The sequence below is a fragment of the Myotis brandtii genome, unplaced genomic scaffold (assembly GCF_000412655.1).
Source record: "Myotis brandtii unplaced genomic scaffold, ASM41265v1 scaffold312, whole genome shotgun sequence".
In the NCBI taxonomy this organism is placed as follows: domain Eukaryota; kingdom Metazoa; phylum Chordata; class Mammalia; order Chiroptera; family Vespertilionidae; genus Myotis; species Myotis brandtii.
This window is the reverse complement of record NW_005361955.1, coordinates 4,614,086-4,636,420: the sequence shown is the minus strand read 5'-3', so window position 1 is coordinate 4,636,420 and position 22,335 is coordinate 4,614,086. Positions and strand designations below refer to the sequence as shown.

Sequence of the window (22,335 nt, the reverse complement as noted above, 5' to 3'; positions counted from 1 at the left end):
TAGTTTAAAAACACAGAGTTTGAGACAGTGGATCTGCCCATTGGACTAGGTGTTCTGGAGGTAACAGACTTCTGAAGTGGCCCTAACCTGCACGTATTGTCACTTTGTCTTCTCCCAGGTATTTGAGAGACAGCTGCGGCTGGCCGTGTCTCTAAAGAAGCCCTTGGTGATTCACTGCCGAGAAGCTGATGAAGATCTGCTGAGCATCATGAAAAAATTTGTGCCCTCAGACTACAAGATCCATAGGTTAGGCGGGAGCTTCAGTGGGCAAATGAAACGAATGCTTCCTCTGTCTAGGCCAGTGGTCGGCAAACTGCGGCTTGCGAGCCACATGCGGCGCTTTGGCCCCTTTAGTGTGGCTCGTCCACAAAATACCATGTGTGGGCGCGCATGTACAGTGCGATTGAAACTTCGTGGCCCATGCGCAGAAGTTGGTATTTTGTGGAAGAGCCACACTCAAGGGGCCAAAGAGCCGCATGTGGCTCGCGAGCTGCATTTTGCCGACCACTGGTCTAGGCTGTTAGTTGGAAAAACGAAAACTCAGTAGGAGAGCATAGATACTATTATGTTTTTATGTAGTATCTTTACTAAAGATTAAATATTAGGTTGAACCATATGAAATTTCTGTTATTTAACCATTTTTTACTTACTAAACTGCAACTTCATATGGTTTGAGCTAATACCCTAAATCATCAGTAAGCAAAAAAGGGGCTTTTGTGACCTCTGTCCCGGTGGCAGGCGAGAATGGAGTCTCAGTTTTCAGAAATGAGGGCTCTTGATTTCGGGAAAGACTGCTGTGGAGTCCGGTGACTTAGCACACAGAAGATTCCAGGGCACCTGAAAAGAAATTTTCTTTTCTTTTTTGAATTTGAAAGCTCATTAAAGTACAGGATGTGAATAGTATCTAGAGGTTCTTAAGTTCACTTTGACATACTCCCTGATCTCTTACTGTGTACCTGTCCTGGCTGTTGGTTTAGCTGTGGGAGACTGGTGAGTCAGCTGGTTACTTCTCTACTGTAGAGAGTGTGGGTCTGAGGTGGGCATACGGTACCGTGAGAACCAGAACAGGGGCCATTAGCTAAGCCTGGCTCTAAAGGGATCAGGAGGCAATGCCTGGGCTGGTTCTATCAAGATGGGTGAGATGAGTTAACTGAAAAAAGCAGGGAGTCTAGAATCCAAACCAGGTCTTGACAGATGGTAGAAATGGGTGGGCCTGTCAGGCCTCTAAGCTGCTGCCTTTTGGGGGTCCAAGCAGAGAGTGAAGTCTCTGACCTCTGACTGGTGGCACACATCAGAGACGAGGCATAGTCACTTGGCCCTTCTGGTTGGTTTGTTGGTTTTTCATTGCTTTATTTTGGGCTGACTGTAAAGGAATTCTAATGACTGGTTGTAGGTTGAAGGAGGCTAGGATGGTCCAACAAGGTGTTGTGGCTGGAGGAAGGCCTGAATTTCCAGATTGATTTTATACACACACACACACACACACACACACACACACTATACTAGAGGCCTGGTGCACGAAATTTGTGTACTGTGGGGGGGTGTGTGGTCCCTTAGCCTGGCCTGCATCCTTTCAGTCCGGGAGCCTTTGGAGGATATCCCTGAGGGAGTAGGCCTTAGCTGTCAGTCAGACATCCTTAGTGCTGCCGCGGAGGCGGGAGAGGCTCCCGCCACCTTCACTGTGCTCGCCAGTCGTGAGCCTGGCTTCTGGCTGAGTGGGGAGCGCACTGACCACCAGGGGGCAGCTCCTGTGTTGAGCATCTGACCCCTTGTGGTCAGTCCACGTCATAGCACCAGTTGTTCTGCTGTTTGGTCGATTTGCATATTAGCCTTTTATTATATAGGATAGGATTATATTATATTATATTATATTTTTTAAAATATATTTTATTGATTTTTTTTACAGAGAGGAAGGGAGAGGGATAGAGAGTTAGAAACATCGATGAGAGAGAACCATCAATCAGCTGCCTCCTGCACACCTCCTGCTGGGGATGTGCCTGCAACCAAGGTACATGCCCTTAACCGGAATCGAACCTGGGACCTTTCAGTCCGCAGGCCGACACTCTATCTACTGAGCCAAACCGGTTAGGGCTATATTTTAATTATTATTATATTTATTATATTATGAACATGGAATGTGAACAGCCTTCAAATTAAGAGAAGAAAATTCATTCATAGTCTCACTCCTTGATGTATTTTTTTTGTTTCCTTTGAGTTCATTTGACTGCATGGACATAATTTTTACCTACTGTAGTTGTAATATTAAAGGGGCCACAGTTTTAAATTCTGCTTCTCTTTTTGTGTCATAAGCATACCCTGTCCCTGTATTGTTGCTGTATGTTCCTGGTAATTATTTTAAGTGGCTGTTTAGTATTCTGCGGTGTAATGGGTTGATGGATGAGCATTGCTCACCAGGAATCATCTTGGGTCTTACTGTATTGAAACCAGCTCTTGTCTGTGTTTACTGTGGAGTCCTTCCTTTGGATGCAAGCTTTACATTTCTGGATATTTATCCACAGAAAATAATTTAAAAGGGGTTATATGTCTAGAGGGAGTTGGGGCTGCTGCCCAGGTGATTGTGAGAGAGCGCTGATCTGGACTTCTCCTCTCAGGCATTGCTTCACTGGCAGCTACCCGGTCATCGAGCCCCTGCTGAAGCACTTCCCAAACATGTCTGTGGGCTTCACGGCAGTCCTGACGTACTCCTCTGCCTGGGAGGCCCGGGAAGCTCTGAAACAGATCCCGCTGGAGAGAATCATCGTGGAAACTGATGCCCCCTACTTCCTGCCTCGACAGGTAGGGGTGTCTCCAGGCTGAGTTGAGGCACTGAGGAGAGGGTGGGGAGGTGGGCGGTCACCATGACAAGGTTGGCAGGGCCAGAGCCCCAGTGATATCCAGGTCCCACCCTTGGCTATATAGATGTCTCCTTGTATTGCTCTGCAGAACCAAAAGTCTAGGGGGCTGAGAAGCTGAAGGGTAACCACTCTCTTCCAGGCAGTGCAAAGCCCTACCCTGTAGAGGGTAGTCCAAGGAAGCGTGGGACCCTGCTCACCCAGAGCCCCCCATGACTAGGACTCTCCCTGCACCTGCAGGTAAAGGGGTCTCTACAGGGCAGCCCCAAAGAGGTCCTTACTGGGGAAGGGCCGGGGAGGGAGCTCTGTGTAATGACTGTGCGCAGACAGCACAGCGATGTTCTGAATGTTTGATATCTTCCAGGTTCCCAAAAGTCTTTGCCAGTATGCCCACCCGGGTCTGGCCTTGCATACAGTTCGAGAGATTGCCAGGGTCAAAGATCAACCGCTGTCCCGCACCTTGGCTACCTTGCGTGAGAACACCAGTCGCCTCTACAATCTTTAAGCAGAGAGAGTGCAGGAGTTTTCTATAAAAGGTCATAAAATTTACATTTATGTTTTTAAAAATTGGGACAGAAGCTTTTTTTGCTGCATTTTATTAATGTAGAGAGTAGCCTGATTTGTCTTGAGTGAACTTGGTTTGAAACCTTCTTTCTTTTCTCTTCTCTACCCTCCAGGACGACCAGTGACCTAACAGCATAGGCTGGGTTTCATCTCTGCCTGGGTCCAGGACAAGGGTGTGTTTAGAGAGCCCATTGGAATGGAGAAAACCAAGATAGGAAACAGGATATTTTCCTTGAAACTTCATCATCAGGCTTTTGATCTTGGCTATGGGTAGGGAGGTTCAGTGGAGAGGGGAGTGGGGAGCAGGAAGGGGGGTTGCCTCCTGGCCACATGCTCCAGGGCAGTCAGGGAGGAAGAAATACTAGTAGAAGGGTGCAACAAGTTTGCCAATCCAAATCTCTGTTCTCTGCAGCCTGTGTTTTTGAGCAGTCTGCGAATAAAGTCACCCTCCTACTAGTCTAAGCCCATGTTGGTGTGTAACTTGGTTCCTGGTCCTCAGTTCTGAGAATGAGCTCCCAGTGAGAAATCTATGGGGGATCTTTGCTGGAGACCGGTGAAGTCACCCCCCTGCAACCAAAGGAGTCATCCCCTTCTCTTCCATGGATAACTCTTCAGTGTGGCTGTCGCTGTGTCAACTCTGCATCGGCACAGGTGGAAGGACTCGACTACTGGTTTCACTGGTTCCATTGCCATCAATACAGAGGGGGCAGAAAGGCACGCATTGTCCAGGGAAATTCCTGGCTGATGGAGATCTGGACAGAATGGGGAACTCAAGGAAGAGGCCTTCTTGAGGAAGAGGACCCCAAAGAAGGTGTTTCTACTTACTGATGCCCCAGGGCTGCAGCTCGGCTGTGTTAAACTGATCAAGGTCCAGCCTGTAGCAAAAGCTACTTGCTAGTCTGCTGGTGAGGTCCCAGCTGCCCTTCGTTCCATTTTGCCCTCTTTCCCTGGAACACTGGACCAGAAATACTCATACTTTTTCATTGCATATGACAGCCTCTTGTGTGTCCCTCCCAGGTTAAGAGGTAAATCAGTTTACTTCTTCAAAGCTCTGCTGGGGTCACTCGGCCATGTTCTGTTGCCTTTGCCCAACAAGCAGGCCTGATGTCTGTAAATCTCTCATTCCCCCTCTGGGTGGTCTCCCTTGCCTTTGCCTCCTCTGTGTCCTTTCTCTGTGTTGGAAATGAGAGCCTCTCCTTTGACTTTTGAGCATCTGGGGTCAACTCAGATTTTAAGCTGTGTTCTGTTTCCTGCTGGTGCCTTGTAAAGGTATATTCATTACAGGCCCTGGGAGGTTATAATGGTCACGGGGTAAATGTAAGGACACTGCACTTTGTCCAAAAGGATCCTTTACCCCAATCTGCAGTGAGACAGGCCACCGAATTCCTTGTGTGTTTCTTGGAACCTGGTGGCTTACATCATAAAATCCATCACTTAATGCTGGATTTCTCTAGGTGATTTTGGAAGGTGCATTTGAGCCTTGTAAGTTAAAAGGAAATGGGCTTAACATTTTTTCTAGATGGTATTTCTGTTTTGCCCCTGTGCACAGTTGCTGGCCTGAGAAGTGGGCCTTGATTCCCTGTTGACCTTCCATGGATTAGTTGTGCGTTGTTTGTGCCTCATGTTTGCCAGTGTGGGGAACTGGGGGCTCGTTCTCCTGTTTGGAAGATTTGGGGAACTGCTAAATATTTCAGAGTGTTTCATTGTCATCCAAATGAACAGCATATATATCTCCTTCATAAGCCCTGTATGTCAGTACTGCCTACATGGGAAACCAACTAGTCCTGCATTAAAGGGTTAAAGGGATGACTAAATGGATATCTCAGAGCCTATGCAGTCTTCCTGCCAAGGTAACGCACAAGGTGCTATACACTTTTATCTCTAGGATTTAGGATTACTTCTGTGCTGTGGTGTGAAAGCTGGTTGGCAATGTTTTTGATGTTGGATGGCTGACTTGATTGTTTTTGCTGTGCTGCTGGAATGCCTCTGTATTACCCCTACCCATCAGTTTCTGAAAATAAAGGGATAGATTCCCAGCCAACTCCCATGCTCTCCACGTTTGTTTAGAGTTCTCAGAATGAGAACAGTGGTTCAGTTGGTGGCCGACTTCGAAACCTGCGATCCCAGAGGTCTGACATTCTCGAGTATACATGTGCCTCTGCAAAATTGCATGAGATAAGTAAGACATGGTATCTTCTTAAAAGTTCTGCTGCCTTTGAGCGTTAACTTTTTTTTTTTTAATATTTTTTATTGATTTTTTACAGAGAGGAAGGGAGAGGGATAGAGAGCTAGAAACATCGATGAGAGAGAAACACCGACCAGCTGCCTCCTGCACACCCCCCACTCGGGATGCGCCCGCAACCAAGGCACATGCCCTTGACCGGAATCGAACCCGGAACCCTTCAGTCCGCAGGCCGACGCTCTATCCACTGAGCCAAACCGATCAGGGCTGAGCGTTAACTTTTATCTTACACTTTGGGAACTCAGATATACTGCTGCTTCCTAGCCTTTGAAAACTATATAGATACATTCTTTTCTTTTTCCAGAGCAGTGCAGTAAGAGGAAGAAATATCGAGTACACAGGTGTGGTACTGATGAATCAGTTGTACTGTTTTTGGACTGAACTGATGCCTCTAGGTAGACTGGAGCACATTCTATTTCACTACTTGCACATGTATTAACTCAATCCTCTAATTTTTATGGAGGTATTGTTGAACACAAACGCACAAGCCAAAAGTAAACCTGGAAAAAGGAAGGCTCTGCTGCGAGAATGTTAAACAAATTTGAAATCTCTGTTAATGCATCATCTTTGAGACACAGTCATTGACTGCATTTTCAGCATATTCCTTCACTTTGGTTCAGTTTCCTTTCCAGTTGAACACACAGTTGACTCTGTCTACTCAGTGATAGTCGGTTTGTGGCTGAAAATCTGTTGCTCTTGGTGTTGCTGGTGTTTACATCTTTCTTTCTGTATTGAGTTGGGACTAATACTAATCATTTGCTGTCAGGACCTTCATTTTTATGCCACTCATTTTATAAAGTAAGGGCAAATGGCCACTGAAATATTCAGTGATTAAACAAACTCAAACAAAGATGGCAGCAGAACTGCTGATCAGTGGCTAGCCAGCCCTGTGGTCCCTGTCAGTGTTCATTTGGAGTGGATTCAGATTAAGGAAGGTAGCTAAGCATGGGTCCCCATTCTTCTGTTTACATGTTGCCATAAGGGAATTTCTGAGCACACACCTGTAAGTGTATGATGAGTTAAATACATGTGCTAGTATACTGGTATACTAGGTATATCCTAAAACACAAAATAAGCTTCTTATGAGGAGAATTTTTTTCCTTCAACAAATTTCTTTTAGTATATGTGCTGCCGAAGCGAGCACTCCTTCAACAAATTTCTTGTTCACCCCAAGGGTAAATACACCCCATTCAGAGAACCTTAAGTTAGTGGTATCATTAAATAATGTTAGAGGAATAGGTTTAAGAAGGGTGACATAGGACCTTGTTTGAAATGCTACATTTTTTCAAGTGTGTCCCTTGTCTCCTTTGATGTTTTATTTCTGCCAGTTGTTGACTTGAAGTTGACCCAGTGTATTATGAAGGAAAATAAAAAAAAACAGAAACAAGCCCTGAAAGGTTGTTGGTTCGGCATGCAGGAGGGGCAGCGTATCGATGTTTCACTCTCACATCAATGTTTCTCTCCCTCTACCTTCTTTTTCTAAAAGTCAATAAACTGCCAGACCGGTTTGGCTCGTGGATAGAGCGTCGGCCTGCGGACTGAAGGGTTCCGGGTTCAATTCCGGTCAAGGGCATGTACCTTGGTTGCGGGCACATCCCCAGTAGGAGGTGTGCAGGAGGCGGCTGGTCGATGTTTCTCTCTCATCGATGTTTCTAACTCTCTATCCCTCTCCCTTCCTCTCTGTAAAAAATCAATAAAATATATTTAAAAAATTAAAAAAATAAAGGTCAATAAACTATTTTTTTAAAAAAATTTTACTTTAAAAAATAAAAGAAATCCCTTGGACCCAAGGCAGCAGGGCAAGAAAATACCATTGAGAGGCAGTAGACTTTGAAACGCATGGACTCAACCACTATAGCTCTGGATATGAGTGGGCAATGTATTTGCTGTGTGACCTTGGAAAGTTAATTTCTCCAAACTTCAGTTTCCTCCCTCCGAAGTAGCTTGTGAAAATTAGCTGAAATTGCATTAACTACTTACAAGTATTTAGAACAACGCCTGGTGCACTGCAGGGAAGAAGTAAGTGATGATGATTAGAATAGTTGAATGTCTATTATGTGCCAGGTGTCCTTGAGGGAGATACTGTGTTCAGTCTCTATAGTAACCCAGGTATGTGGGTATTTTAATTTGAGGAACCTGAGAAATTCAATATTCTGGTCTGGATCAGAACTGGTCTTCAAATTCAGGTCTGAGTCTAGCCCATAGCTCTCAACCACATCATGGGCCTGCCCCAGGTGAGATTGCCCAGTCCAGAGTGGGCTTAAAAAATGTTAAAAAAAAATTTTTTTTTTTTTTAATGAATGACACAGGCAAGTGGCAGAGAATGCTTGTGAGTCCTTTGAGAGAAAAGTAAGTCTTTGTTCTTTTTTTTGATGGGATGGAGCTGACCAGCATTCCCACCAGGGTCTGGTACACATCCCCCTCCTAAGCACTGCCCCCAGCCCAATCCATGGCTGTTGCTTCCCCAGGTCAGCAGCTGGTTTCCTGGGTCAATTTGATCACACTTGGACCTTCCATCCTCTCTAGCTGTTAAGAAGAGGGCTGTGGGTGTGGTTAGGGTGATCAGGGTTGTGCCCCCACTAAACAATGGAACTGGGATGTGGCTAAGCTTCAGGGCAGCATGTCAGTCTAGACCTCAGTACTAGGGAGCTGGCTATCTGGGCTGTAGAAGGTCATTTCCCTCCATTTCTATTTCTTCCACTCCCCCCACTTAGTTCATCTGTTCTCCAATACCTTAAGTTCCTTTAATGGTGATAACATGTTTCGGTCTGTGGCTTAGATGAAGATGCTTTTGAAAGCAAAGACTCAGTGAAGTCACTGTGTAGTCATATAATCAGGTGTCTGGTCATCAAAGAGATGGGAGTGTGTGTGTGTGTGTGTGTGTGTGTGGTCTGCCATCTGCCCGACAGAGTCTACAGTAGAGCTGGGACTAAATCGATGGGGAAGAAGGTAAGAGAGAAGAAACAGGACACCTTTTTCATGTGTTCACAGTTCTGTTGAGGGTCCCACCTGGCCAGGTCTCAATTTTTTTTTAAGTTTTATAACAATCGACACCTATTGTATGCCAGGCGGGGCAATCTGGCTGCAGTGTGCTGTGCCGTCTGAGTAGAGTCCAGTTCCCTCTAAGCCACTTTATAGAAGCCATTTAATAACCTGCGATCTTGTTGAAGTACAGATCCTGATATAGTAGGGCAGGGATGGGGCCCAAGATGGCATTTCTAAGGAATTCCCAGGTGATCCACAGATCACATGGAGTTCCTGGATGATCAATGGCAGTTGGGTTTCAGTGTGCCTACTACGTCTACCAGTGGTTGGTACCTATAGGGCTGTGCCTTGAGTGCCAGGTGGCCAAAATTTTACTCAAGAAGATACTTGGCTTCTCGAGCCCTCTGTGGTAGTTTTTTCCAGTGTGGGTGTTACCCCAACTCTGCAGAGGGGTGCCCTACATATTTCTAGGGGATCATGTGTCTGACTGGCAGTGCATCTCTTTGGAATCTCCCTCCTTGTTTGCTTTTCTCTCCTATTGATTCACCCATCATCACCAGCGTTCAGAAACCAGTTTGCATGTTTATGCTAAAGTGTAAATGACTGATAGGTGACATTTCCTCCTAGGAAGGCTGGTGTCTTCCCTGGAATTAAATTGTGGAACTTAAGGACCAAGGTTCGATTCAGCTGTGAGCTGGAGTTGGAAATGTGGGACAACTACCAGGTATCAGTGAAGTAATGAAGGCAGTGGCCTGCCTTGCCTATATGAGTTGGTATCTACTTTGCTGGGCTTCTCAGTAGTGAACAAAGAGGAAGCCCTTCCCAGCAGTGGCTAGAAGCCATTGTTAGCACCCACTTAATAACTTTAGACTCATGCTTTGGCATTCCCAGAATCCTGTTCTGATCTTGAATGTGTTTAATAGATTTTAGCTCTGATAGTGTCACCCGTACTTTCTTTGTCCCTACAGTCATATATATATATTGATTTCAGAGAGTAAGGGAGAGGGAGAGATAGAAACATCAATGATGAGAGAGTATCATTGATCTGTCTCCTGCACGCCCCTTACTGGGGAGTGAGCCCGCAACTGGGGCATGTGCCCTTAACAGGAATCAGACCCGGGACTCTTCAGTCCACAGGTCACTGCTCTATCCACTGAGCCAAACCAGCTAGGGCCACACAGTCCTTGATAATAAGCTCTCATTGCAACGTTGCACTTTGATATTTAAAGGAACTGTGTCTTTCTTTCTCCCCTCCCTATCCTCTTCTCCCCTCTCTTCCCTTTCCCCTCTTTCTTATTCTTTGTCTCTCTCTCCTCCACTCCTCTTCTGGCACACACACCCAGTAGTCTATCTGCTTGTATGAGGTGGTCTAGTGTGGTTTTCTGAGTGTGCACACCTGCCTTGCTACATATCCTTCTTTTCTCTTTCCATTGACCATAGAACAAGACTTATTTTTCCAGTGACATTTTCCTCTTTGGTGAAATAATTCTCATTATGAACATTTAGCACACATTTTGAATATTTATTCAGCTCCTAAGCTAGTACCACTCAGAGCTGGGAGTTGTAGAAGCAATCTAAAAGCCACGGTGAGCACTTCTAAGGGTAGTAGGAAAACAAAGAGGTGGGCCCGTCCTGTGGATGGTCACTTGTCTGCTGGGACCTCTGAAAAGCAAGGGTGTAGATGTCAAAATTCTGAGTCTGCTATCTGGCCAGTGCCATCAAAGATGGTTTTCTTACACAGTGGTGACTGGTGAGGTGGTGTCTTGTAATGGGGGAAGCCTTGGGCTGTGACTTGGGCAAGTCACTAAAAGCTCGGAGTCTTGGTCTCCTTATCTGCATGGAAGGGTGAGTGCGATTCTCTGTCTGCCTCGAGTAGTGGATGGGTTAGGTGATGCCATGTTGGTGACAGAAGTGCTTTGCAGGTTGTAAGGTGCTTCCAGTGGCCTTGATCAGGGGAAAGTTGAGTGGTTTCTTTACAAGGTAAGAGGGAATTCAAATAAAAACAGAAAAAACTTTGCTTAACTGGCTGTGGAGCCCATTCTTCTGAATGCAATTGTAGCACTAATTCCTGTTGTTTGTGAAGTAAAATTATACAGTAAAGGTGTTCTAACATCAAATAATTTTATACTCTATTAGGGGTGTTAGCTCCATTTTATGGTTGCGGAAATTGGGGTTCACTGGGGCTCCAAAGCTAGTTCTCAGAACTTAGTACCCTCTTTGAATACAAAAACTGGGCTCAACACCCTCGGAGCCACTCAAATACCAGCCCCGCCCACTCCTGCCGCTATTTGGGAACGAGGAATTAGAAGCTCTTTGAGAGGCAGGGGTCAGGGAAGAGAACTTTTCTTGTGTCACCCGTAATGTGGGCTCACATTTGGGACTCTGAGAAAACTCTGAATTGACCTGACCCGGGCAGGGACTTACCATTGGCTTCTTCCCAAAACATGTCCTGAAGAAACTTCCCCAGGGCCTGGCCATGCCAGTGGGACTGAGCCCCTGACAGCTTGATTCCAACATCAAAGGGGGCGTTGAACTAGGAGGAGAGTAGGGAGGACCCAGGAAATGTCAGAGGTTCCATGCTCCCACACCCTTGCCCCAAACACTTCATCCCAAAGGGTCAGAGAGGGAAAGGGCCTATGGGCCCAGCAGGTGCACCGAGGGATAGCTCAGTTCTCTTCTTTGTATGCCCATTCCTTTTGCCCCCTCCATCTTTAGGAGGCTAACCTTGACACTCTTCCTTTACCGCTAAGGTAAAAGCTGCGGTGTCCCCTAGCAAGCCCCCCTCCCTGCCGTGCAGTTTTTGAAAACAATGTTGAATCACAATGGTGGAATTTCAGGCCCTGGCAGGGAGGTTTGGGGGAAGTGGGCTTACCTGGTGTACATAGCACTAGCCTACGTGATGGTCTCTGCCCCCTTCACTGCCCTCACCTCTCCTTTCCCAGGTGCTTTTTCTCATATGCACTGGCCTCTGTTCAGTGCAGGCAGGAAGCTAACCTTTTCCTAGAGCTAAGTTCCTTCTTTCTCGGCTTCTGTTTTTTTCCTTCTGCAGGGAGAGTGCACCATTTTCCCTGCTTGGCAATCTGTGAGGTGATTTACTGTCACTAAAAGCTTTGGGGAAACAGGAAAGAGCTGTGTTTGCAGCCACATCATTGTTTTCTCCCTTGAGACCAGAGACTGAATCTTTATCTCTGTTCATCCAGTAACTGCCTCAGCACCTGGCCATGTTGGTCACTGAGATGTCTGAACACCTCCATGGGTCAGTGGAGGACTCTTGATGCTGGAAAGAACCCCTGGTCATTGGTCCTTCTGCCCACTACACTCCAGACAGGAGGTGTTACCCCCATTTTCAGAGAAAGCAGCTGAGACCCAGAGAGGTTAAAGGACTTGTTTGAAGCCTCAGAGGAGTTGGTGGCCAAGGACTAGAATGCAGGATTCTTAAGTCCACCAGTCCCGGGACCTCTGCTAGCCCCAGGGGTGTGGCAGCGCCCAGGTGCCACTATGACTCCTATTTTACAGATGAGCGAACTGCTCAGAGAAGTTATTAAAGCAACAAATGGCTGTTTGTTCCTTTAAAACAATTTGCCTTCCCCACTGTCTTCACTGTGAAGGTGGAGAGTATGAGGAATGGCATGATTGGTTTTTTAGGGAACTTGGACCCTCCCGTTATCTCCCTTCAATAAAGATTCAAAGATACATCCCCTCCACCCCCCGTGGCTAATTGGGGTGGTCAGATCACTGGAACAGACTTCTTAGGGACTTGCTGGCTGGAACTGGGTGGCAGGGGCAGTTGAGAGGCGGCGTGGCGACTGGTGGGTGGGAGATGAGCTTCAGGTGACCTGACAAGACTCTTGGCCTCGGCGTCTCATCTGTTCAGTGGGAGATGGGTGGGGTAGGGGAGTGGGAAGGACTTGGTTTGAAAAATATTCAAGTTCTGAAACTAGATTTTAGGAGGAAAATGTTTGAAGGAAGTGGGGGTTCTGGGATGAAAGAGGTGGAGCCCTAGGATGGGAGGGGCTTCCGGAAGGTGTTGCTGGCCTCCTGCCCCACCCGTCTCCTACGGCTGCACCACCTCCCAGACATTTCAGACTTCTAGTTCTAGCTGAGGCAGCCCGGGCCGTTTCTTCTGAGGCCAGCCTTTGTGGAAACTAGAAACTTCCAGCCCTGCCTTGAATCAGCCGCCACTGAAATCTCTTCCCCATCTGGGCTAATTTAGAGTGACCCCAGCTGGGTGAGTACATGCTGGCGGGAGCTGGCAACCTCACTAAGAGAGTTCCCTGGTTTTCATTTACGGCCTCGAGTGCGGATGTGGTGGGCTGAGGATGTCCCAGGTGGTACGGAGGAAGTGCCTGAGAACACCTTTAGGTTTACAGAGGGTCAGAGAAAGCATGGGTTGGGGAGCTCATCCCTGACAGGAGAAGTGGCTGGTGGGTGGTTAGAGAAAGGCCAAGGCAGGACACACTTCAGCTTCTCTCAGGCCAGAGAGAGTGAGAGGCACTCCCTCTGTCAGACCGTAAGGAGGAAGAGCGGACTTGGGGACTGACTCAGCCCTGACCTTCAGTTTTACCGCTGCCGCCCTCTGGCTGTGGCATCTCAGGCAAGTACATTGTCTGAACTTCTAATCAATGAGGGCAATGATACCAGCTCCCAGCAGCTCAGTAACTGCCATGGTTGAGTATTAAGTACCATCCAGGGAATTCTGGTTTCTCTGCATGGAGGTGTCTGTCGCCACCGAAATCTTGTCAGAACCGTCCGCTAACCACACACAGCCAGCCTTTCAGGAAAGTTACCTGGATGACCCTATGAAACCCATTTCTCTCCCCGCCCCCCTAGTCCCCCCCTTCCTAGTCCTCCATTTATCTCTAAACTATTTCCTTATCTCAGGCAAGATTAGCCAGAGCCAGGGCAAGCCTGGCTGGTCTGTCTTCATCCGCAGATGGGCTTCAGCGAGTGGGCCCTGCAGCCCAGCCAGCAGCAGCTTGCCGGCCAGGATGCGGTCTGGGCGCACTGCAGCCCAGGTGAGGTCTGAGAGGCCCTGGGCCAACTGGAATGTTTTCTGCGGGGAAACACCTTCAGTCTACGACCAGCTATGTCTACCTGGGTATCTTTCTCTGGGCACCCCTTTTGCTGCACCCTTTGAAAATATCTGGCGCCTGCTAGCGTCCCCTCTCTCCTCTGCTCATGGTTCCTGTACGTTCCCATTCTGTGGTAGCAAAGTTACTTCTCTTAGATATTTGCCTCTTCATGGGCACAGACCTCATAGAACACAGTGCAGTCAACTATTTTCATGCTGGTAAGTGGACCCCTGTTCATGCTATCAACCCCTGCCTTCCCCTTCCCTCATCCCCTCCCCCACCACAAAAGCATAAAACTACAGAGGAACCAACCCGAATTTCCAGCTCATCCTCTGCCCCTTCCTCCCGATTTCCGTCTTCTGGGCGGAGCCAGCCTTCGAGCTCTCGCTCTCGGGGCTGCAGTTTGGCTGGTGGCTTCTTGGACTCCTTTCTCTGCTGGAGGGAGAGTTTTCTTTAGGGCCCTAAGCCCCCATATCCTTCCAGAGCAGAGAGAGGCGGGGCCTGTAAGTCAGACCCAGGGCCCTCTGTGTTCTCTGTGAAGGCTGCCCAGAGAGGTTGAGCCACTGCCCACGTCACACAGCTGGCTGCTATGGCAGGGCTGGAATGAGATGCCCCGTCAGAATGTGGGGCTTCGTGGGGAGAATCTCACCTGCGCTTTCTGGTGTTCGGGGCTCAGGAAGCTGGAGCCTGCCATGGCCAAGTCCACCCAGAGCACACTGAGGAGCAGCAGGCTGCAGATGGTCCCCGGGGAAGGCATGGCCTCAGCTGGCTTGGGACAGATGGGCCTAGAGAAGAGAGTCTCCAGTTAACACGCTCCCCCTCCTCTCCCTTCGCATCCACTGCCCTCCCAGCGCCTCAGAATGCAGGTAGGAGCCTAGCAGACAGGGCTTTGACCTGGGATGGCAGCTCTCCCCGCTGCCTAAGGCAGAATGAATTGAAGGATGTCTGTGTTCTCTTCCAAGACTGTTCAGGGCAGACCCCTTGGCAGTGGATTCCCCATGTGTTTGCCTCAGCCCCCAAAGACCTGGCCAAGCTTCTTAACAGGTGATGAAGCTGACCCAGCAAGATCCCCAGGAGACCTAAGCCCAGTTATGTCTGAGCAACCAGGCTGCCCCAGCTTGTGCAACCTCCCCTTGGTTCAGATGGGCCTGTGAACGGCCAGTAAGTTAAACCCATAAGCAAACCCACAGAGTGAGAGAGGGTGCCTACCTGGGATTCCTGGCGGAGGTGACGCCTGGTGGCTGGCTGGTCCTTATATAGGAAGCCTTGTGTTTGTTTTAAACCAGCAACCTCATCTCAGGGCAGCCTAGTTTCCAGGGGCTGATTTACATTCCTTGGTCCTCTGGGTAGAAATCAACAATGGAGGTTAAATGCCCAGAGAGATTGTTGGGTTGGCTTGGGGTGGCCATCTGCTCCAGCTGTCCACAGATGGCCCTGGCCCTGGTTTCGGTGGGAGGGAGGAGGGGGGGTCCAGGCTGGCTTTGCTGCTCTGTGAGATCTCACGACTTTCTGATGAGATTGGGCGCGTTCAGGGTGGCATGACTGTAGTCTTCACTACTTTCTGAACTCCCTCCGCCCTGGATAGAGCGAGTTTACCGTCATTAGCTTTCTAAGCTTTCTAGTCCTGCCCCTGCAGTTCTGTGACTGACGCTGCTCTGGCTCCCACAAGCCTCTGGAGCACAAGGGAGCCTGGCTCATGTAATTCTGCCTCCCCAGTGAGGGAAGTCCCTCTTTACAGATGAGGAAACTGCTCGGAGGGTCGGCAGCATGAGCTCCTAACTGTCCTCTAAGGAGCAGGTGTAGGGATCATTTTAATCAGTGGTTAAACCTCAGTCATTCCCCCTGGGTGAGGCATGATGGCTCTGCATGGCTTGGTGTTTCTTGTGGGCTTGCCTCCCCTCCCCCAGCCCAGTTCTGAGGGAACAGATTGGATCTGAAGGCAGAAGGGCTGTGACCTGCTATTGGCACAACTAACTACTCAAATTTGTTGGCGTTAGGCAGATCACTAATAATCCCCCTTGTGGCAGGGCTGCCTCTCAGTGGTTTTGAGGATTCTTATAATCTGTAAGGCAGCGTACAGATGACAAGTATTTTTGTATCAGGCCCAAGACCTTGTGCCAAGCATGTGTGATGGTCACACGTTCTTGGATGAAGGGTTAACTAACCTTAACCTGTCCGAGTGCTTCATCTATTGGATGCCCAAGCAGTGACTCCTAGGGTTGAATGCAATGTCTGTATCAAAGTCCCAGGAGGAGCTCACTTCAGGCTGGGGCTCCGTGCAAGAGGCAGATGGTGGCAATGGAGCAGGCTTTGAAGGGAGGGCATCGCTGCAAGCAGAGTGGCATGAGTGATGGGAGCAAACAGAGGCATGGTGTAGACTGTTGGGGACAACAGTGAGAAGGCTGGGTGGCTTGGAGGATGGTGGTGGTGGGAGGAGGCCAAAAGAAAGGCCTCAAAGGAGTTGGGGTCAGGCTCTGCACTGCCTCGAAAGCTGCTGGCACAAGGAGTGTGGGCTTTATGTGCAGGAGGGAGCCCGCTGAAGGGTCTTTAACAGGAGGGACAGAGCATAGAATCATGAGCGAGTTGGAAAGCCTTAAAGACTTGGGATGCTGGACCTTTTATTTCACTGGAAGAAAAAACACAACTTCCCCCAAAGCCACCCAGCCTAATCCAGTGCTCTCTCTCCTTCCTGCTTCCAGGAAAGTCAGTGTGCTCCAAGCAGGGTGGGCCTGGGGCAGAGAACCAGTTAGGGGGAGGTCTTGAGGCAGTAGAACAGCTGATGGTTAAATGCCACCCGACTTGACGATTGACTTCAGGGGGCACAGGACCCATGTAGAGACTCTCGGGACAGTGGAGGCCCAGGAGGGGCTGGACAGCCCCTCAGTAGAATGTGAGGGACTGAGTACCTCCTGCTGAAAAACATCACCAGCTGCGGCGGGGGCTTCCCCCTGACAGCCACCCGAGCTTAGGGCCAGAGGGCTGAAGGTGGAGACGGGTGGGGAGAAGACCCACAGCTTGTTCACAGCCACCCTCGCCCCCACCAGAAGGAAACCACCCAAAACCCCAACTATGGTGACCAGGCACCAACCGAGACACGAAGCCTCTGCTTTTTCCTGACCTTGGAGGCCTCTGGAGGTAGGAACCGCTGTGTTGATCTTAGATAACAGCACCAGCGAGCAAACACCCACACGGATTGTGTTATCTTTGGGAAACAGAGAGGTGGCCTGTGTGATGGAAACCACCCTGACCACATACCACAGAGGAGGCTGGTGGGAAGGAAGGAAGATCTGATGGATGGCAGAACCACTGAGGGAGGAGGGAGGCGGCACCCAGAAAAGTACCTCTGCCCACTCACAGCTGGGGAGTGGGGACAGACCCGGGTGGAAATGCATGCAAATCTGGACCAGGAGGAAGACCATCGACTTGGGGAAAGAGCCAACTTCCCTGGCTCACTTCCCCCTCATTCCTTCCCAGGGTGGGTAATACCAAGCCCAGATTGGCACCACCCTGTGCCTGCATCCTCCTCAGAACTTAGGTGCTCTACGCATGCTTCCTCTGGGTAGCTTGCTGGCTGGTGATTTTCTTCCCATTGTAGGGCCTCGAGGGCCTGCCTTAATGAGTGGAGAAGCACTCACCACTTTAATTGCTATATGTACATGGTGTCTTACAACAAATTATCTTTATACACTTTCCACTGTAATTCATTTGTATTAATAATTAGTTGGCTTAGCAAGCACTTTTTTCATTAATTAGGCTGAACCTTGGTCTGAATGAGGCAGGTTTGGGGGCTGTAGGAAGAGGTGTTATTTTCTGAGATGGGGCTTTTCGGTGCCTTTTTCCTCCTAGTTCTGGCTCCCATAGCCTCTAGGTCAGCATTGTTCAATAGAAATATCATGTCAGCCTCAAATAAGAGCTTCTATGTAATTTTATATTTCCCAGGCGTCTCATTAAAAAAACAGAGAAACAGGTAAAATAAACTTTAATAATATTTTAACTCTAAATATTCCAATATTATTGGTTCAACATGTAATAAATATAACAATAATCAACGAGGTATTTGACCCTGGCTTTCTTTTTAAAAAAATATATTTTTATTGATTTCAGAGAGGAAGGGAGAGATAGAAACATCAATGATGAGAATCATTGATTGTCTGCCTCTTGCATGCCCCCTACTGAGGATCGAGCCTGCAACCCGGACACGTGCCCTTGACCGGAATCGAACCCAGGACCCTTCAGTCCGAAGGCTGATGCTCTATCCACTGAGCCAAACCAGCTAGGACCCTGGCTTTCTTTTTACTAAATCTTCAAAGTCCAGTGCATCATATTGGTACAGCACACAAGTCAGACCAGCCACGTTTCAGTGTGCAGTAGCTGCATGTGGCTTATGGCTACTGCTCGGGACAACAGTTCTAGATACTCATGGGTGCCACTCTTCACACTTCCATAACCGGACCCATGCTCGCTCTTTCATCCCCCTGCTGTCCACACCAAGCCTCTCCCGAGGGGGCTTCCCTGTTCTCCTGCCATCGTGGGGCTGGAGCCCCAACAAGTTGTCTCTTTCTAGATACTCATGGGTGCCACTCTTCACACTTCCATAACCGGACCCATGCTCGCTCTTTCATCCCCCTGCTGTCCACACCAAGCCTCTCCCGCGGGGCTTCCCTGTTCTCCTGCCATGGTGGGGCTGGAGCCCCAACAAGTTGTCTCGTATCTTTAGTCTTTCTCTTGAGTATCTTCTTCCCTCAGCCCAGGTCTCTAATCCTGGAAAAGTCTGTTTTACACCCATCCCCCTTTCTTCATGCTACCACTTCCAGGCAGAATTCCCTTTCTCTGCATCCTATTCCTTACTGTGCACTGATCCCTTAAAGCCCTATAGCTTGACTCTCATCACCCAGAGTTGCTGGTGCAGCCTTAGCCTAGGGACCATGCAGTGTCAACTGCTGGGTGCATACCTAGCTGAGCTGCACTGGCCTCATGGGGGAAGCAGATCATTTTATGCCTAATCTTCTGATTCTGACCCAGACGTTTGGAGGGGGGGTTCCAGGGTCTATATTTTAACAAGTACTAGTATTTCTGAGTATAAAATAATGCTTGATCCTAGCAGAACATTTGGCCATGTGGAAGATAAACTCTATGTATATTTTAACTTACTTTGGAAAATTTCAAACATGAAAAAAAAAGGTAGAGTAATATAATGAGTCTCCAAGCATCTACCATCAACATTTATTAACATCTTGCTTCTTCTATTTAAACCCCACATTGTTTTTGTCTTTTTTGGGGAATAATGTAAAAGCAAATCCTAGTAATTGTGTAATTTCAGTCTTAAAAACTTAGGTATATATCTTTAACAGGTAAAATACATAGTTGCCTTATTTGAATCAGGATCCAAACAAAACCCACATTTGGTTGATGTATGTCTTAAGTCTCTTTTAGTCTACAACAATCTCCCTTACCTGTTCCTCCTCTCTTTCATCCCAAGTCATTTATTATATTTAAAAAAATATATATTTTTAAATTGATTTTAGAGTGGGAGAGGGAGAAAGAAACATCGATTGGCTGCCTCCTGCATGCCCCGCACTGGGGATCAAGCAGTGCCCTGACCATGAATCAAGCCTGTGACTCTCGGGTGCACAGGACTATGCTCAACCAACCGAGCCATACCAGCAGGGTCCACGCCATTTATTAAAAAAACAAAAACAAAAACAGGTTATTTGTCCTGTACAATTTCCCACCTTCTGGACTTTGCTGATCGCTTCCTGTGGTATTACTTAACTTGTTTCTCTCTCCCCTGCTTTCTGTAAACTGGTAGTTATATCTTCAGATGAAGTTTCATTAGGATTTAACTTGTACTTTTGGGGGAGAATACTTCATTGTTGGTATTGTGTACTTATTATTGAATTCCATTACAAGGCATACAATATCTGGTAGCTCCACTTTTACTGAAGTTTTAAGAATAAGATTTATCCATGAATTCAAGTGTTGTTAAATGATCCTATTCATTTTAAAGTTTCCTGTTAACTTTTCACTTAATGGATTTATCTTCTATTGATAATTGTCTACATCCATCATTTATTAGGAATTACAAATGGTGATTTTTAAAATTGTTCCTTAATATAGTTTATACAGGAAAGGCAAAATACATGATTTTTTTTCTATTTGTTTACTAATTTTCAAAGTACATTTGGTGTCCTAGCTACCTCCAAAATTTTATTTCTATCATAAACTCAGGGTCTTTTTATTTTTTTATTAAAAAAATTTTTTTAATTGATTTGTTTAGAGAGAGAGGATGGGAGAGGAGGAGAGGAGAGGAGAGGAGAGGAGAGGAGAGGAGAGGAGAGGAGAGGAGAGGAGAGGAGAGGAGAAGAGAAGAGAAGAGAAACATCCATGAGAGAGAATCAAGGATCGGCTGCCTCCTGCACGCCCCCCACTGGGGATCGAGCCCGCAACCCGGGCATGAGCCCTGACCGGGAATTGAACCCGGGACCCTTGAATTCACAGGTCAATGCTCAACCACTGAGCCATGCCGGCCGGGTGGATTTTTTATTTTTTGAAAATATTTTTTTAAATTGATTTTTAGAGAAAGAGGAAGGGACATAGAAACATTGATGAGAGAGAAACATCATCGATCGGCTCCCTTCTGCATGCCCCCCATGAGCAGATCAAGCCCACATATGCCCTGACCAGGATTCTAACTGGTTGCCTCTTGGTTCCTGGGTTGATGCTCAACCACTGAGCGACACCAGCTGGGTAGATTTTTTATTTTTTTAATCCTCACCCGAGAATATTTTTTTTCCATTGATTTTTAGAGAGAGTGGAAGCAAAGGGGAGAGACAGAAAGAAACATTGATGTGAGACACATTGATTGGTTGCCTCCTGCACACTCCCGGACCCTGGCTGAGGATCGAGCTTGCAAAGGACGTTTGTGCCCTTGACCAGAATAGAACTGTGACCCTTCAGTCTGAGGGCCAATGCTGTAACCACTGGGCAACCGGCTAGGGCTAAAGGTAACTATTTTTATTGTGATTTTTTCCTTTGGCCTATGAATTATCTCTATGTGTATTGCTTAAATTTCCAAATATTTGAAGATTTTCCAAATGTATTTCTATTATATTGATTTCTAATTAACTTTCATTATAGTCAGATAATATGTTTTGTATGATTTCAATTCTCTTTAGATTTGTTAAAGTTCGTTTTAGGGTCCAGAAATTAGTCTGTCTTGATGATTACTCCAGATGCACTTGAAAAGAATGCATTTAAGTGCCACTGGGTAGAATGTTCTATAAATGCCAGTTACGTCATTGAGTGATAGGTTTTTTATGTTCTATAAACTTACTGATTTTGAGGGATCTACTTGTTCTGTTACTGAAAGAGGAGTGCTGAGATCTCCAGCTGTAACTGGATTATTTCTCTTCAGTTCTGTCAGTTTTTGTTTCACATATTTTGAAGCTCTATTTTAGGTGCATACACATTTAGGATTGTTATGTAATCTTGATGAATTCATGTTCCTTTTTTTAATGTTCCTCTTTATCCCTGATATTTCTTGTTCTGAAGTCCTTTTATCTTATATTAATACAGATATCTCCTGCTCTTTGAAAGTTCATGTTATGCTGCTTCGTTTTTATGAAAGACCTACATTATCTGTTTTTACCAAATGAAAGAAATCTGAAAGGATTTTCATTTTTATGAAAACGTCAAAAAGCAAAAAGTGTGTTCACTGTTTATTTTGCAGCAAGCCATTATAGAGGCAGCGTGCACTCGGAGCAGCAAGAGTGTCACCACCAAACTCCCTCCCCAGGACCGACACCCAGCATTTCAGCACCAGGCACCAGAGCTTCGAGCTGCGTCTGTGAGTGTCTGTGCTTTATCTCGGTTTCTTTTGTGTATCCATTAGCAATATGTGTCCCAAGGTATCAGAAAAATCTGAGAGCGCGCGTATATGGGTGTCATGTTTAGTGTAAAACTGTACATAAGTATTTTGATTGTGGTGAATGAAATATATTGTATGAGTGTTGAACTTTCCTGAGCCCACCATTTGTACTATTTACACACAGAATCTTGAAAGCTGTTGAAGTTACTGTTGGTTCTGCTAGTAGTAAAGGAGTCTCTTTAAGTTGGCATCCAGTAATGGATAAGATGGAGTCTATTGCTTGAGTGGATTGATGGGTGTTTAAAGCATGGTATGTTATCATATAATTCCTGCTTTTACTATATGTAGTGTTATTTTAAGTTTTACATGTTATTTGGTAGGTTACTTTTGGGTCTGGGAGTGCTCAAAATTTTTTCCATATAAAATAATGGTAATTGCTTCTTCGCTTTATGCCATTTTGGCTTGTGAAGTTTCACAGGAATGCTCTACTTTCAGATATTGGGGGAAACTTGTATAGACACTTCAGCTACCTTCTGATTAGTACACACACACACACACACTAGAGGCCTGGTGCACGAAATTCATGCACTCAGTGGGGGGGTTTCCCCAGCCTGGCCTGTGCCCTCTCACAGTGTGGGAGCCCCGCGATCTATTTCCCCAAAGAGGTAGGCCCCGCCACCCATCCAGGGCTCCTCAATGGATTGCCCCAAAGAGGTAGGCCGGAGCTGGGGGTCCTGCCTTTGCGGCTCAGCG

General features: G+C 47.1%; 2 protein-coding genes and 2 long non-coding RNA genes across 7 annotated transcripts in view; 3 read left to right on the top strand and 1 right to left on the bottom strand.

Annotated features, from left to right (window-relative positions):
• TATDN2 (TatD DNase domain containing 2) overlaps positions 1-5,457 on the top strand; it is a 32,541-nt gene extending 27,084 nt beyond the window's left edge. Inside the window, exons 5-8 of the mRNA XM_005870133.2 lie at positions 119-246; positions 2,613-2,796; positions 3,217-3,388; positions 3,530-5,457. Coding sequence (XP_005870195.1) covers positions 119-246; positions 2,613-2,796; positions 3,217-3,357 — 453 coding nt within the window. The 3' untranslated portion in view covers positions 3,358-3,388; positions 3,530-5,457. The remainder of the gene's footprint in view (positions 1-118; positions 247-2,612; positions 2,797-3,216; positions 3,389-3,529) is intronic.
• Positions 5,458-5,866: 409 nt separating this feature from the next.
• Positions 5,867-8,374, top strand: LOC106726746. The gene is made up of 2 exons (XR_001362852.1): positions 5,867-7,143; positions 7,385-8,374. It is a non-coding gene; the product is annotated as an uncharacterized LOC106726746 (long non-coding RNA).
• Positions 8,375-9,760: 1,386 nt separating this feature from the next.
• Positions 9,761-17,843, bottom strand: GHRL (ghrelin/obestatin prepropeptide). Of its 4 annotated transcripts, none has more exons than XM_005870072.2 (4): positions 14,925-17,843; positions 14,365-14,500; positions 14,028-14,150; positions 9,761-11,176 (listed from the first exon to the last, which is right to left on the bottom strand). In XM_005870072.2, the coding sequence occupies exons 2-4, from the start codon at positions 14,470-14,472 to the stop codon at positions 11,012-11,014; spliced, it is 396 nt and encodes a 131-aa protein (XP_005870134.1). In that variant the 5' UTR covers positions 14,473-14,500; positions 14,925-17,843; the 3' UTR covers positions 9,761-11,011. The 4 variants fall into 4 exon arrangements, with proteins under 4 accessions (XP_005870134.1, XP_014398237.1, XP_005870133.1 ...); XM_014542751.1 differs by lacking the exon at positions 14,925-17,843 and having other exon boundaries at positions 9,761-10,305; positions 11,068-11,176; positions 14,365-14,917; XM_005870071.2 differs by lacking the exon at positions 14,925-17,843 and having other exon boundaries at positions 14,365-14,917.
• Positions 17,844-20,526: 2,683 nt separating this feature from the next.
• Positions 20,527-21,893, top strand: LOC102261380. Its single transcript, XR_001362850.1, has 3 exons — positions 20,527-20,719; positions 21,445-21,561; positions 21,767-21,893. It is a non-coding gene; the product is annotated as an uncharacterized LOC102261380 (long non-coding RNA).
• Positions 21,894-22,335: the final 442 nt, after the last annotated feature.

What these genes read in the sequence shown, in the direction of transcription:
- GHRL (XM_005870072.2), bottom strand. Translation starts at nt 14,472, where the DNA reads ATGCCTTCCCCGGGGACCATCTGCAGCCTGCTGCTCCTCAGTGTGCTC. An exon ending in CCGAACACCAGAAAGCGCAG is followed by an intron (nt 14,151 to 14,364) that starts GTGAGATTCTCC and finishes CTCTCCCTCCAG; the next exon opens with CAGAGAAAGGAGTCCAAGAA. An exon ending in AGGATGAGCTGGAAATTCGG is followed by an intron (nt 11,177 to 14,027) that starts GTTGGTTCCTCT and finishes CTCTCCTCCTAG; the next exon opens with TTCAACGCCCCCTTTGATGT.